Here is a 16,204-nt window from a genome sequence, read left to right on the forward strand (position 1 = left end):
TGTAACCAAATCTGATCTAATTAGAAGTTCCCTGTATTTGAGAGACCATATCATAAGTGCAACGTTTCTTCGCAAATTTTTTGCTAAAAAAATCTCTGTTTTGTGTTCGTTATTAATTCGAAGCCATTCCGTATCAACGAAAATTATTGGGGTAATTACTCCGAAAGGTGACATACAAAACTGGCCTACGTCGAGTTCTACACTGTTTTGTTTTGAATATTTTTCAGTTTCAGCAAAAATATATGTAGTCTGATATATATGGTAAGGTTTAAGTTTGAGTGACGGTCGCTTTCCAATCAAAAGGGCTACTCTAACTTGTCATTGGGTAGGCTCATATAACTCAATTATGGTATGATCATCGCCTAATTCTTTTTTCGTCGATACGCGATCTCTGTAGTATAGTACTTATGTCCTATTTGTAAAACAAATACATTGAATTACCCAATAAAATGTTCAACTTATTATGAATCCTGTTGGACCCACCAGTTCGCTTAATATGGTCGCTTCGAACTACGTCGTCACTTCTTTTACGGCGACTCATTTAGCAAATCTAAAGATGGTGTTTTTGACATTTTGTTTTGCTAAGGGGCTGCTGGGAATGGCTAAAATATTTTACAGGAATTTTAAAGACTTTTAGGTTTGTTAGCTAATGTCCTTTTTTTCATGTATTCTACAGTTGTTCTATAAATTGTATGCATCTATCGAATATAGACATCGAATTAATGTTTAACTCAATGGAAAGTTTAGATAACAATGAAGCAGAACTTATATTTTTGTTTTTAATAACTGAAAGGACAATAATGCGGTCTTGTAACTTGGGCTGGATATAATTATTATTCTAAAGGCTACATATACTATTATATATTATATATTACATATATATGCGATAAGCCATAATTTCTCCAGCTTGATCAGCTGTGTAAGTACGAGCTTCTTTAGAGGACTTTAAAGTCTTCAGTGTTACAAGTACAAGCATTTTAGCAAACTTCTGTCTATTGTAGCTAAGGTCATGCTATACGTAAATATTTTGCGCTTAATAATTATAAAAAGATCATAGTGAAAGTTTTTAAGTAAGATTGCGGGACGATCAAATTTTCTTGCGCTCTTCACTTCCACCGGACATTAAATCTGGTACATGAAAAGACAGGTGAAAGCTAATTTTAGACTTTGAATTTTATGCGTTTTGTAAAGAAACCTGCCATTGGCGCCTTACTCGGTTGTTATTTTGATGATATTACCAAATCTTCTGTTTTCTTCTGAACACATCCCATGCCACACATAGTTTTTGATACACAGGTTACGGCAGAATTACGAATCATATGCTGTCGATACTAAGCGCAACCGTCTCAAATTTTAGCGCTTGGGAATCAACTTGACTTTTCGTTGCAAAATCAGTCGCTTTCACAACATTCTCCAGAATTCTTTAAATGTGGTTCACGTGCAAAAAAGAATAACTCGGTCCCTGTTAGGAACACCTAGCCATTAGGTGTCGATTGCTGTCTCGAGCAATGGGATTTAAAAATGTCAATAAGTGTCGTGCTGCTCAGGCATTTGGTCCGAAGTTTTTATTTTAACACTTACAATCAGATTATGACTTTTTTGCTAGGTATTTAAGGTATTCAATGTGCGTAGATATTGATACTTTTTTCATGGATTCAATAGAAGTAAGCTCGTGTCAGCATACTTATACCATAAAGTAGATTTTAAGCATGATTACACTACATGTCTTTCGACCAATGGGTGAGGCAGTTCTCAGTTGGATGTAAGGAGCTCCAACGACTAGCGGATTCTATGACAGGAGTATGCTTTGTTCTCCTATCGTATATTTATGTAATGAACATTAAATACACCCTGCCAACTAAAAACCGAAAGTTGTTCAAATACGAAGTTTGCGTAAGAACGTAGTAGGTATGGCATGAATTATATGTTCAATGTATTTGCTTGTATTTAGTAAAAAATGGCTCTATCTGTAGGCGAACCTATTTAGAATAGTCGATCCGATTAGTCAAAATCGAAGACGCCATTGGATTTTTTGAAATTGATAAGAGCAAGTTTGCCAATTGAAGAAATTATTGCCAGCCGAATTATCTTGTACTAAGTCGTAGAAGAATTACGGTGAATTAACATTGTGGGAGACATGAAGGTACAAATGATATAGTAAATACTGATAGTATACGCCTATAAAGGTGAAATTCTGCAGTATTTGCGCATACCAAAAAGCACTAGAATAATTGTTTTGACTGAATTACTCAGTCGTTTTAAGACCAGGCTCTCATTTTAATCAGGAAAGCTAATACGGTTAAGTAAGCTAAAATTCTATGTCTCGTTTAGCAAACCTTAATACATGATTGGTGGGGCCTATTCCTTTTTGTAAATATTACTACATAAGCGCAACGCAAGAGTTCAAATCATGTTGAATGACTCTCAGTAATTCTACTGCACTTTAGGCTGACGCCTGTTGAATGGGCCGTCGGCGTCAGCCATTACTTGCTTTATAGATTCTTTGACCCATAGATTCCTTTGGACAAAAACGAAAAGCGCACTGAAGAAGCCGGAATTTCCCTGACGCATACAGAGTGCTCAGACAGTCTACAACAATGTGATCTCCTTCGAAGTACAGACTAGCGTAGCAGACTAAGGTCTTCGATTGTTTCCGTCATAGAAGCATCGTGGCAACTCAATCCACATCGTCTTAACAGCAGCGAAACTGGAACTCTTCCTACGGAGGTGCGCATGCAGTCGAGCCGCCAACTGGTATTGCGCATTGAGCCTACGCGTACCCGGCAGCAGGATAAGCTTTACAACTGCTCCCCCGAAGGCACGGTTACCGGAACTTATTCTGAAGTATTCATAACGTGTGAAACTGTAAATTAACTTATCTGCATAGTATTTTTCAGGTGTACTGCCAACCTCCTGACAATTTCAGAATATTTTTGTGTAAGGGAAAGACCTCTCAAAGCAACCATATTACCTGTGGCTTGTCCTAAATGTCTAAAGGCACGGGCCTTAATAGCAAAATAGCACATGCCACCAGATAAAAAAGTTAGAAAATTATCTCATAATTTCAATTTCAAGAAGAAAATGGATAAAATCTAAAAAAAAAAAAATTAACTAAAGTGTGCGCCTCTAAATGCACTTCTTAAAAAGATATAAGGTATCGCACCTCGAAGGACCATTTGTGTGAAATGAAAGGTACGCCTGCGTGAATGGGTTTAAGTTTCCGAAATGCGAGGGTTGTAAACAACAATAAGAACTAGATTAGTCGCAGTATCACTAACCGTTTTCCACAGGTAAAACAAGGATATCGATCACGTAAAATATTATTCCGCTCCGTTTTTCGGTAGTGTTATGTTTACCGCAGGTGGATAGCCTGTAGTGCGCTACGTTGCTCGCACGTTACTGTATAAGCTATGTCTCGATTAGACAATTCGATTAAGAAATACCCATTCCATTCCACTTCCTTAACTCCAAACATGTTCACCTTGTTTGAAAAAAGTTAGAATATATTTTACTTCGAAAAGAGAGAATACGACGCAAAGCTGCGGCGTGAACAGCTACACGTTGTCGGCGTTTGGAAATATTCACACAGTTAAAAAATTTAATACGTAGTGCCATGAAGTAAACGTGATGTTAAGTTATACCTTCAATGTAGTACTCCAGTTGTATTCATGCCGACACCTTCTCCAAAACTTATACAAAAAGAATACTTATATGTACTAGAAGCATAGATTTAACAAGCGTAGTATGTTCGCGTTCTGAAAAATGATGGCTGTTTTGCAATATACAACCTTATAGTTTCTGAATAAATTATTGTAAAGCTACGATTTATTGTACAGACTGTTCCGAGTCAATTTTAAAAGGAGCACATAACACAAGCAGTTACAGTACCCAAAATACCTATAATCACTCGTTAAGGTCAACTTACCGGATTTAGGTAAACGTAGATTATATAGAAAGAAAATATCCTTTCCTCTAAGGATTCAATATATATTATACGGAAATATACGGAATATATTTACGCATTAACGTGATGAGTGGTAAACATCAAAATGAAAAAGACCGTTGTCAAGACTAGCGTGATGATCGAAATCAAAGTTAAAGGTCTGCGCAGGACAATCAGTATATTAAGAATCATCAGTATATCTCTTAAAGTACATTGCATAACTTGTTTAGAATGTGCAACAAGTTAATAAAGCAAGAATCAATATCAGCTATATGGCGGACCGTCTTTATTATCTATTTACACCTTGGTCAGGTAATTTGAGTGTATGAATGACATATTGTACTTTGACCATGTTATGTGATCTTTTGAGCAGCAATTATATTATTGCAGTAATTTACAATATGAGCTGAATATCATTCTTTCGGCTGCTGACTATCGGCAGCTGACTAGTGTTCGTTTAGATCCTGGCTAAGATGTCTCTTCCATACTAAATTCCGCGCCTTCAATCATTTTTGAATCGCCTTATCAGAGCCTGCAAACGATAACACTGATTAGTAGTACAGGTGGGAAGAAATGGGTGAGGAAATGTGTATGCGCGTGTTGCCTATTGTGTCAATCCTGTATCATATCTCACCATAATTCGTGCGGCTGAATAGCTGCTACTCGATTAATAAACTATCCAATTGCCCAAAAAGCAGTCATTTTCTTCAAAGGGTCTTTTTGTTATCTGGGGTCAAGAGATATCGAAAATCAGGGGTCATCGTTGTTTTATCACTACGGCTTAATGACATCGCCAATATTGCTTTCCGTGTCCTTGCTTTTTTTTTAAGTTCTTCGCAATGGTTTGTGGTTTATAGTTCATATTCCGTCGCCTAAAGTTCATTCACTCTTATGGGTGGTATTTATTTTTGCGCCTCGAATCATCCAAATGTTTGGCTGGCAGTAGTAGCAACGCCGCTACTGTTTGTTCTTTGTCACTAAGTAAGGATGAGCAGGCACTGACATCGGTTCCCTTTTCAACGTCAGAAATGACTACCTATATGTAAATGAGAGTTGCTCGTCTAAGAATAGTGATGAGGGCGGTGCGAGAATGGGGGCGGCAGGATGCTCTCTGTTCCGCGAGGGCAAATGGGAAGAAGAGTGCAAACAGATTTACACGAGGGAATTGGCATCGCGGTTTTTATAGCAGTAGCGGCGGTACTAGCCGTTGCTGGAAAAACATGTTCTGTATTCTCTGCGCTTATCGGCTGGCGAGCGGCCGCCAAGAGTTTGCTTGCTCTGGCTGCTGCGGCAATCGCAGCGACGGAGATGACCAGACATAGTAGTCACACGCCGGGCCAAATCATCCACCAAGGACATTTCTTCGTCGGCACAGTATATGCACAGTGTATATATTAACATAGTAGACCAAAAACCTATGGACAATTAAGTCTTTATACCGCATGTGCTAAAATAGCGAGGCATACGCAAACTATTGCAATGAAAAGAAGATTTAGCTGTGCATTACCCTCATCCATTCTAGGAGATATATGGAGAGCACATCATAAGTCGCATATCTTAGCGTAAGATTGACACATATCGTTTAGAGTTTTTGGTCCGACACCGCCGTTAGACATTCCAGTATAAAACGAAATTGGTCTATGCTCGAATTCGAGTCTACACCACAACGCATACGTAAGATTAACGACCTACTAAGCCAACACGCGAACGAACAAATACAGAGTAGACTAAATGAAGCTTGAGATTCACCATTTACAGACAGAGACTTTTCGGATTGGTATTATGCGTACTTCAACGTATTAAATCATAGTACGATCCGATTATTATAGAATAACCATTCACCCCACTTTGGATAGTCCGAATGAGTCTATCGATGGCGTTCTCCGACCATATATAGTAACAGTCTATAAATAGACCGACAGTTGATAGCTAAAGCGATCTGGTGAACTGGAATACCCGAACTAATAAAATGGCCACATGTCACCACTTCAATGTGCGTTCCATTATATTCGTGTACTTTCTGTTTTGCACGCTCCGATCTGCTTTTTCGATCTCCCTAGTTTGAGCCCAATATTCACTGGCATAGAGGTGCACGATCGCAGGAAAACGATCTCCTACGTATCCATATTCTGAGCAAAATTAAAACATACAACTGTTTTACGTAAGGTTCGAAAAAAAAAAAGACATCTTTCCTCCACAAGGTAAGAGAACCGCTCTATGGTTCCAATTCGATATTTAATGCGTTGCCTGCCACGCATACATTAAACGTCATAACAAGTTCCCTGCTTTAAATTGCTCGTATACATCGGACCTTCAACTGCCCGTTACTGTAGATGCAAATACTGAAGATGAATTTGTTTCCACGAATACACTTACTTACCATCACAAAATAGAGAATATTTTTTGTAGGTGTTAAATGGCCTTAAAAATTGTACTGCTGTGATGAATAACGGACGGGGGATATTTTGAAATCGAACAAAACGGATAATATTAGACTAAAAAATATAGTGCTTTTATTAAGGTCGCTGGCACATTTTAACAGTGAAACAGTCCGGCAGATTGTCTCGTTTTGACTTCAGAAAGAGCCCAAGCTTTGGCCGAGGCCCGTAGATGTAACATCAAGCGCGATTCCAAGTGCTAGTCAGCGCCTTAAATCTATTTCGTTCGTTTCTACATTTTAAAGCCATATCATGTGGTTCGTAAAATGACGACAAATTGCGCTTGGTATATTCGATCGAATTACAGACCTTGTACAAATACCTTTTTGCTTGTTTCTTTTCTCATTCGTACTTGTGTTCCGCACAGGTATCTTGCCGAAGCGCCCGACCGATGATAATGGTGAGTTGGTCGCGCAACTATAACATTATAATCATTAACACCGGGTCCTTCTGGGTAGAAGAGTGCGGTGTTATATTCGTACGCGTAGGTTTCCTTCTTGCACGTCGTTAATTCATAGTATACGTGTGCGTATTATTGTCGTTGTTGCCACTGATGCTAACTGTGATTGTCCGTGTCTCTGTTTGGCCTTTCGTTGTCGCTTCCCTTTCCCTTTCGGCAGATATTATCAACTCAGACGCGATCTCTAGTGCTCCTGCCAGAGCCACTGTAGGCGCACATTGGCGCTCGCTCTACTGCGTCCTAGATCGTAACAACTTTCAATGCACTAACCGTCGTTGCCGCCTCCCCTAAAAGCAACAACAAGGGCGACTACGATACCGAGGATAACAACAAGAAAACGAATCGTTTTGCAAAACGGCGACAGCGTCCGCAACAATACCGACTGCTACTGACCGGTAAAAAAACTACTGGGACCGGAAATAGCCGTAGCAGCATAGGCTGCATTTTTGTGAATCGCTAGGATACGCGGCGAAGGAGTGTGCGAATAAGCGAGCAAACAGACGTAGAAGAAGAAAGGCAGGGAGAAAAGAGGAAGAGACAGACGACTCCAGCAGTGGTTGTTGCTTGCTGTCTTCGATTATAAAAGTGAGCTAGGCTGCGGCAGCCGCTTGCCGTCACAGCCACTGCCAGCACTATTAACAGAACCAGCGGCGCTGTTGCTTGTTTCAACGACGACAACCACGTTGCCGTCGAAGCGTCGAGCTGAGGCGCATTGCGCTGCGCCCGCGCCACCTTCAAGCTAACAGCAGCAAGAGCGTTAGGCAGCAGCAAACAACGCGAACGAAAGAACCAGCGAATAGACGGCGAAACAGCGGCACTGGCTAACGAATAAGTGGCTGAGTAACGACAGGAACAGCGGCAGCACCAGCGACAGGAGTGAGAGGGCGCCAGAAGCAGATAACGTGATCACCATCTTCCTTACGCCGCTGCTGCCGCCATCGTCATCGACGACATCATCATCTGAATAGCACCGTCAGAACTGCTGTTTCAGCTACTGCCACAAACAGCAACAAGCGCACCAGCGCTCCTTCTCCGGAGCTCCTCCGGTGCCACTATTGCCACCATCGTTGGCATCATGAAGCTGCGCTGACGACGACCTATCGGGATTGTCGGGGCCACGATTCTACAGCGACCATAGCAGCAGACAGAACGATTAGAACAGTGTGAGTGGTCGAAGCAGTCAGGCCCAAGCAGAGCGGACCAGCTAGTAACTGCACGGAGGGTAACATTGACCACGAACTGCCGTATCCTTTGTCTAGTCTCCACCGTTCACTTATTCTTCGTCCCGCTTAGGAGTAACATCCCAGATGGTTCGGTAGCTGTCACAGCATAGCACAAGTGTCTTAGCTCTACGGCGGTGTATGTATGTATGTATGTATGTATGTATATTTATATTTTGAAAATACAATACAATAACAAGAGGAAAAAAAAGTGATTTCAGCCGAGGCGGCAGGCCGATACTGCCGATCCTTATAGCTTATTAGTGCTGGGCGATGTGGAGTAATATTGTGAGTTTTGTGCTAATAACTGCCGGCGGTGCGAAAAGCAAGTGGTAGGACTGTGAAGAATTATTGTCGATTGCAGATGTTAGTAATCGCGTCAAATAATAGCTCTTTTGTGGATAAATTAAGTACATGTTAATTAGCTGATGACTGATTGATGAATTAAGGTTCGCTTAGATTCTTCTGGGTATTGGCATGACAACGAATTCCGTGACGATAACGTCAACCGAACCATCTGTAGACTAGTGGCTCTGGTAAATTTATGACAGCGCTTGCCTAACGAGCGTCATTTCCAGGCCAGCCATCCCCAAAGGACTGAGGGGTGCCGAAAGCGCCACGTGCAAAAGCGACCCAGTGCTGGGTCAATAGTACAAGTGTTCGTGAGTGGTAAAAGAGGTGTTTAAGTGTGGCACACTTTTGCAAGACAAAAATAGGACAGGCACTAAGGCTGTGTACTAACAAGAGGATAAACAGAAGTGTAACGACAGAGTTGTAGATCCCTCGAGCGAACTGGGGATCCAATTGATGCTATCCAAACTGCGCCTATTCTTTTGTCGCTACTTGAAACAGCCGTAGAGTGTGAACCAACATCGGCTAACGAAATGTAACTGTTGACCGTAAAACCGCTGCCTTCCCCAAAAACGTGTGTTAGGTTGTTGTTCATCTTGGGCTACCGTAGCTTGAGTGCAAGTGATCAGTGAGTGCTACAGCTGTATTTTCTTTTCTTCCCTCCCCTTCCCCTACACAGTCACACGCAATACATTGTGCATCTTCCAGTAATTCTCTTCTCAATGATCGTTTTGTATCTGAAAAAAAAAAAGGTGCAATATCACCATATAATATTAATGATAGATGACTATCGCAATTAATGACATGGTCAGCTGCAATGGCGGGTGAGCCTGGAATTGGTGCTTTTCCACACTACGTCTCCAATTCACGTTTAGCGGGAAGCAACAAGAGGGAAGACACAGAGAACGAAGTACCAGGGAGACCTACAACTATTACTAATCGCTGTTGCTATCGTCTGAAAGTCACTATCAATAAATAAATAAGTAAGAAAAAACAAACGATAGCAAGGACGCGCGGAAATTATCGACGCGTGTAGGTACTTGCCTACCAGTCTGCGAGCGTGCGTGCATTTGAGGTTATATGCGTTACTGTGTGTAGACGTATTCCGCTGCCTTCTTCTGCCTAGTAGTAATAGAACATGCTGAAAGTGTTGAAGTCTAGTCGACATCAATAAATGCTCGATTGTGCGGATTTTCTTCAACTCTGCAATTCTTCTCGTCGGGCACTTTTAGGCTATCATCAATACCGAAAACCTTTTTATTATTCTTTTATCGCTCCGCCTTCCCGTACTCACTGGGCTTATGTGCTCGTTTGCAAAAATAAAGAGCGTAATGAAGCTAATCGTATGAAAGCAATTGGAAGAAGAAAAAGCAACGCTATAAAAACACGAGAGATATACCGGAAAAGTGTGATAATGCATTACCACTTCAGTCAACGTGTAAATATCTTTCTCGCCAATTGGCTAGCTTGAAATTCTGCAGTCATATACGGCAGAGGTAAGACGTAATTGAAGCGACGCGCTTGTTCACTAGATCAGCAATTAAGGGTAGCTTCTCGCGCCGTGATGAAAGTGCGTAGTTTTGGGAGCTCCGGGATCGTAACCGGGACTCCCACGAACACCCAAGGCGGCCCGAGTCCTGCCGGGACTACAGCAACCCAGCAGGATACTTGTGCTTCGGCTCCAGGCGAAACGCGCATGGAACGCGTTCGACGATTATTGAGTTCACCACTGGCAGCGCGACGAAAATCTTCTCACCCGGGTGCGCACGATCATCGAGTCTTCGGCGTCCCACTTGATATTCTTATGGCAAAGAATCAGGCAGTTCCCTTCGTCTTATCCAGGTAGGTGATCTTTTGACATTGAACACTTCAGAGCTGGGTATTAATGAGACAAATGATGACTATACCTTTATTGTTTTTAAGTTAAAAGGTTAACTTCATTTTACTTTTTGTAGCTGTAGCAGAGATCTGTTTTTGGGACAATAGATTGATTGATATTCGGCAGGTGCCTGTACACTTAGCAGTGAGTATGTGACGGGCATCCGACAACCCCCTTAAGGCTGAAACGATACGAAAATGGTTCAAAGCTATGTAGAATTGAAACAGGTCTCAAGAAGTAAAGGTAGCGAAAAAGCTAAGGGGCTTTTCTTGGTATTTGGAATACATACTGAATACATAATTTGCAACTAACCTGATGATATTTCGCACTGTTGGAATATCCTATACGTTATTAGGCTAAAAACGTACATATCGAAACACTAGAACCTACCATAGGATTTAGTAGGTGAAAGTTCTACTCTATTAACCGAATGCCTTATTAAAGGTATAGTCTGGTCTACATAGTGTATAGGCCTCAATCTCATTGAAGCAAGTTTGCGAAATAAGTTAATTTAAAGGAAAGAAAATGCTTGCACGCAATTTTTTTTGTAAAGTCAAGTTCAGAGCAGACTATAGTCCGTGCATTTTTTTTTGAATTAAGTAAACCAAAAAATGCCGCCCACTTATTGATTGTTCTATCGTACTTTGATTTGGACAAAGTTTTCATTGCATATTCTATAACAAAATCAAATTTACTATAAACGATCGGACACAATGGATCGAAGCATATATATGCAACTTTTTTTGCTCAATTACAGTGTGCAAATTTATCAGTTAGTACTATTCTACACTTTTATGCATTTGGGTGTACGAGGACTTATTTCATCTTGGTAGCAATTTGCAGGCCCTTATATTTCAGCAAGTTGTTTCGGCTTCGTATTGTAGTTACACATGGCGCGTTCCGAGCTAGAACCTTAGATGATGTAGCGTTTTTTTGCATTCTCTGTTGAGGTGAATACTATGCGCTTGATCGATTCGCAGATTTGAAACATAAAACAAAAAAAAAAAGAGGAATTAACAAGCATTGACCTAATCATAGGTTTTACCTTAAAGAGCTGTTGAACTACTCGAGGTTTCAAATTGGTACAAGCCAATCATTTATCACGAAAAATTCGGATCCAGTTGTTTCACGGACTGCTTTGGTATATGGCGACATTCACACTTTTTACATTCAGCTCTATTCCGATTGAATTGTACAATGAAATACCTCAATGGAGAACGGCTAGACCCTAAAACATTAAACTGAGCCATATATATTTATATTCATGGGTTTTAGTGTTTATATGCCGGCTCTTTTTGTAGGACAGAAATCAATGAATCATGATGAACTTTAGATGAGTGGTTAAGGGTGCTAGGATGCGAGGTGTATAGGTTTATCCCGATTTAAGACTAATATACCTTTTTAATTTTAAAAAAAATTAATTGAAGTATTTGTAATGCAAATTTTCTAGGGGAGTACCATAACTCTAAATTAATGGCCAAAGCGAGCCTCAAATAGAAAACACAAGCGTTGGCATATAAGCACCTTGGTGTATGTGTGCTAAGAGGTGCATGGTCTGAAGCAGGCGGGTACCTGCTTCGCACAATGCAGCAAGTATTTCGTAGTTTCTTGTAGATCAAAAGCTAACCCACTACCGAGCTCAAACCGATTGGGTACACTAGAAATACACTTTAGCTTTGTCTCGGGTGGAATACCTATGTTATAACAACCACTAAAAAGAGTTGTATTGTTTTGCTCCTGCTGTTATTGAAGAAAGCATTAGTATACCGAATACAGTAGTCTGAATTAACATTTGCTTCTACCCTACCAATTTTGCGTGAACGTCAAGTGGAAGCTAGGCACTGGCTCAAATTAAACATTTTATAAGGCATGGACAGGTCTATCCAGTAATAGTGAAGGTTTTATCTGTGTTTAACTATGAAATAATAACTGGAATATGATAACAGTGTGAACAATGTCTAGGTTTTAACCTAGGTCCAACTAGTTATTGTGCCGTTTAGTTAAATCATTAAAATAGGCCTAGAACAAGGCTTGAAGAGTGCAAAGGTTTCTTTATCACAAAGAATGTGTTACAGTATATAAAAGGTTGGCGGCCTTGATAAGTTCGGGGTGCTGTTTTTATCTTTGATACTGGCTTTTTTAATTTAGTAAACTCGAATAAATTTGATTTTCCTTGTTGCTAATCGTTCACGTGAAGTACCGGCTTTTTGTGTATGATAACCAAATCTACTCCGTTGGTATGAAATATTTTATAAATGTGAGGGTAAGGTGGCAAATTTCGAATTCTCACCCTTCGAGGTCTACATAAAAATGAATTTGTGAAAGTAATCTTACTTTAGTCTCCTAAAAGTTCATTACGATCGCTTGCCTCAGACGGGCTGCAAAAGAATCTCGTACCGACTGATGTGTCTCAAGGTGCAAGATATAAAAGCGAATGAGAATTATTTCTGGAACTATGTGTAGGAGCATTAGACATGTTGTCCATAAAACTTCATTTTATAAAATACTTCTAACCACAAAGACGAATGTATGTTTTAGAATAATTTCTTAAATATATTGCGTGAACGAGCAGTGTTATCTATTAGTTCAGAAAAATTTAAGCTATGTCGTTCAACTATGCTCTTGTACATGTGCCTTCAAATCGTTTTGTCCGAACTGTCCCCTAATGCTTCTGCACCAAAATATAAAGTCGAAGCAGCATCGTGTTTTTTGGGCAACGAATTCGCTGTTGTCAGCAGCTATCTCTTCTTTTCTAACCCAATATCATTCCTACCACATCACTTCATTAGTGAATCTACGTTACATACTGTTCTCCTATTGCAGGAAAAGGTGAAAAAGGAAACCTTTAACTGTTTAGAAAGGCATAGTAGAACTAGGCATTATTAGGAAGCATTTTCAAAGAAAATTAAATTTTGCTTTTGGTACGTCCAAGTCTAGGTTCCTTTGATCACATTTGAGTCCTTTTTTCGGATCAACTGAGTTGGGCTATGTGTCATGGTCAAGGTCAAAAAGGCGATATAGGGACATGCGCTTCAGCTGGGGAGTTACGGCGACTGCTTATTCATATGACAGATGTATAGTATGTCTCTGGACAGCTCAAGTGAGGGGATTGTTCGGGCAAGGAGAGGAGGAACAGGGAACATGACAAATACAGAGAGCACTTATTGGTCCGTAAGTAGAACAATGCTCGTTGAGTACTCTTATGTGTGTAGCTTCTAATGAGTGTATTTCACTGGACGCTAGAACTATTTGTTTTTTTAGGGTTTATGTAGCGTCTTGATTTTAGACTACGAACTTTTAGTGTGAGCTCACGATCAATATCTTCATTATTTCATCTAAATCAGTTTTAATTCTGTGCTTATATACTATATCTGCTACCACGACAGCGTTAGCGTTAGCTGGCTAATACCTACAACAATCAACCAATTTCTTAACGTTGGCGTCGCACGTCGATCGTTCGACGACTCCCCCTCGCTATTTGTCATATATAAGTACTTCCCTGTTTACTAAGCATTCCCTTGAAAACTTCACTGTAGTATTCTACTTTTTGTTGCCAATGTTTGTTCTTCCAATCATTGTTTATAATTTGTTGATTGCATATCCATTGAAATCCTTTCGTAAATTGATCAGGTCAGAAATGGAGAAGGTTTCCTTCCAGTCCTTCCACCCCTTGCTGCATAATGATGACGGCGCACTCCCAGCGCAGTAGTCTTTCTTCGTGATTACACACTCATTCTACTTTTCCCGCTATCAGTCCTTTCCGCAACGTTCGTTCATCATCGCGTTAGTAGTCAAAGTCATTCTGCTCACTGTTTTCTGCAGCTATATCGCACTGCTATGCGCGCATTATAGCAAGCGCTACCACATTGCCGTCGATCTCCCAAAGTCACGACCCTGAAGTTCTTGTTGTACCAGTAGTGCCCGTCCTTGTTGTTTCAATCGTCAATTTGTTTACGCAGTTTTTTCCGTGACGACCGCATCTTGTATCTGAAAATTTGGACGATGTGCTCAGGTCAGTTTCGGTACAAACTTCACAATTAACTCCATACTTGTGTAAGTCTATTCCTGTTTATACAAGGTCTACCGCTTGATCTACTAAGAGTCCAATTAGCGGCTGATGTTATTTAATTAGACTCTCATAAATCGTCGATGAGTAGTTCTCACGGAGGTTATTTTAGCGGATGTAGTAATAAATTGGGTTACATGTACTGCTCTACCAGTCGAATCAAGGGAATTCTTGCGTATACTTAAAGCATACATATTTAAACGTTTGTCATCTGCAAGCTGAGATCATTTTTTTTCCCGCTAGATCCTTCAATGCTAGCGTCCATCTGCAAACTTGCCCTATTCCATGTTGAATATTACTACATTTCCAAGCAAGAGTGCTTCTTACATATCTTCTTCATCTACGCAAGCGCTTTTCCGCGTTTTGTAAGGATTCACATTTTGACGTGACCGAGAATGCATCACTTTTTTCTTTATTCTCAGCCGCTGGCTATCACGCACTTAAAAAAAAACTAAGCTCTGGACTCTCACTATGGCAGGTTCCGTTTTTCCCCTCATCCATCTGCCAGGCGTTAGTAATAACGATGGGATTTACATTACATGACCTCGCACTGTATTTGCGTTACCAACTAACAGTCTTTGAAACATAAACGGTCTTTTGTTGAACAGCCCACATCTAATTTTTTGTAATATCTCTGGGTCCAACAAAATCTCTGCCTGGTGAGTAACATGCCCAAGAAACGACAGGCGCCGTCAGCCCACATGAGTACTGTAACTTCGCTAAACTTGTTTAAAGTGTAACGACTTATGGAACATTAGTCTTTTCAACTCCGGATCACGTAATAGTTGACATTTGTGAACAGAGAATAACATCCTCCAAATAACATATTTTTGTTCGGATTTATTTATTTGCATCACTTGTTTTCTTTCAATGTTAGTTGATTCCTTATTTCCTTTACCATCATTGAAATTAAGTGGTAGGACAGCAACGCATTGTCAATACAGTGTCGTTTTACCTGGTCGTTTGCTGATAATCGGTCATTAGACAAGTTACGCGTTTTGTTTTTCCACGTAATAATAAACGCCTCGCCATACTCGTGGCGTTTCTCTACTGTACCCGACATTCTGGCTTCATATCTTGACAATTCATCTTCGGGAATGGCATATTCAGGCGAGAAGTAATAATACCAATAATTAAAGTTATACAATTCGGTTCGTAATGTTATTTTACCCTCATCCATTTGTATCGATCCCAATTGCCTTTAACTTACCGTCCTTCTTTTCACTCCTCCTCCTCCTCGTTGCCTATTAAATCTTATAGATCTCCTGCCATATATTGAATACTGATTGCTTATTTCGATTTTGAGCGCTCATCGTTACGCATGTATCTTTTAGCTAAATGCTAATTACACTTACTAAGCATATCCTAAAAGATTGAATCCTAAATAACAGTCAAATATAGACTTCAGCTCTGTTACGGTGATCCTCTTTGGAATGTGATGTCGAAAACGTTAATAACTGAAAGAAAACATGTTTTTCAAAGGTTTTTTTTGAGTGACCTCGCAAATTGATTCGTGGTTACTCTACTATAATCATAGTTCGATTAGCGTTTTACGATAATATGATATATTATAGCGTTTTCATGTGATTTTGCTATAAATGAAGTGTACATTGATCTGATGTGAACAAATATTGGCCACAAAAGCATTTGCTAAGCGCACTGCGGTAATTCTCTCCACTGAGGTACATACCGACCTGCGATACGTTCGTAGCCCATTCATAAACTTCAGCGACTCAGTTTAAGCATTTATATAGATTATACTGCTAACACATACTGAGACACTAAGTTGACCAAGAGCATCCCAACGTCAACATCATCATTCTGTTGGCGTCACGTGACAAGCCGAA

The 16,204-nt window shown here is 40.2% G+C and overlaps 1 protein-coding gene and 1 long non-coding RNA gene across 2 annotated transcripts in view; one reads left to right on the plus strand and one right to left on the minus strand.

Moving 5' to 3' along the window:
* Window positions 1–4,214: 4,214 nt before the first annotated feature.
* On the minus strand, window positions 4,215–6,818 carry LOC111267338 (uncharacterized). The gene is made up of 2 exons (XR_002684540.2): window positions 6,691–6,818; window positions 4,215–4,475 (listed from the first exon to the last, which is right to left on the minus strand). It is a non-coding gene; the product is annotated as an uncharacterized LOC111267338 (long non-coding RNA).
* Window positions 6,819–9,976: 3,158 nt separating this feature from the next.
* The window catches only part of LOC111267335 (protein FAM13B), a 57,237-nt gene continuing 51,009 nt past the window's right edge, over window positions 9,977–16,204 (plus strand). The window contains exon 1 of the mRNA XM_022845537.2: window positions 9,977–10,254. Coding sequence (XP_022701272.1) covers window positions 9,977–10,254 — 278 coding nt within the window. The remainder of the gene's footprint in view (window positions 10,255–16,204) is intronic.

Source organism: Varroa jacobsoni, unplaced genomic scaffold (assembly GCF_002532875.2).
Source record: "Varroa jacobsoni isolate VJ856 unplaced genomic scaffold, vjacob_1.0 scaffold_1170, whole genome shotgun sequence".
Taxonomy (NCBI): domain Eukaryota; kingdom Metazoa; phylum Arthropoda; class Arachnida; order Mesostigmata; family Varroidae; genus Varroa; species Varroa jacobsoni.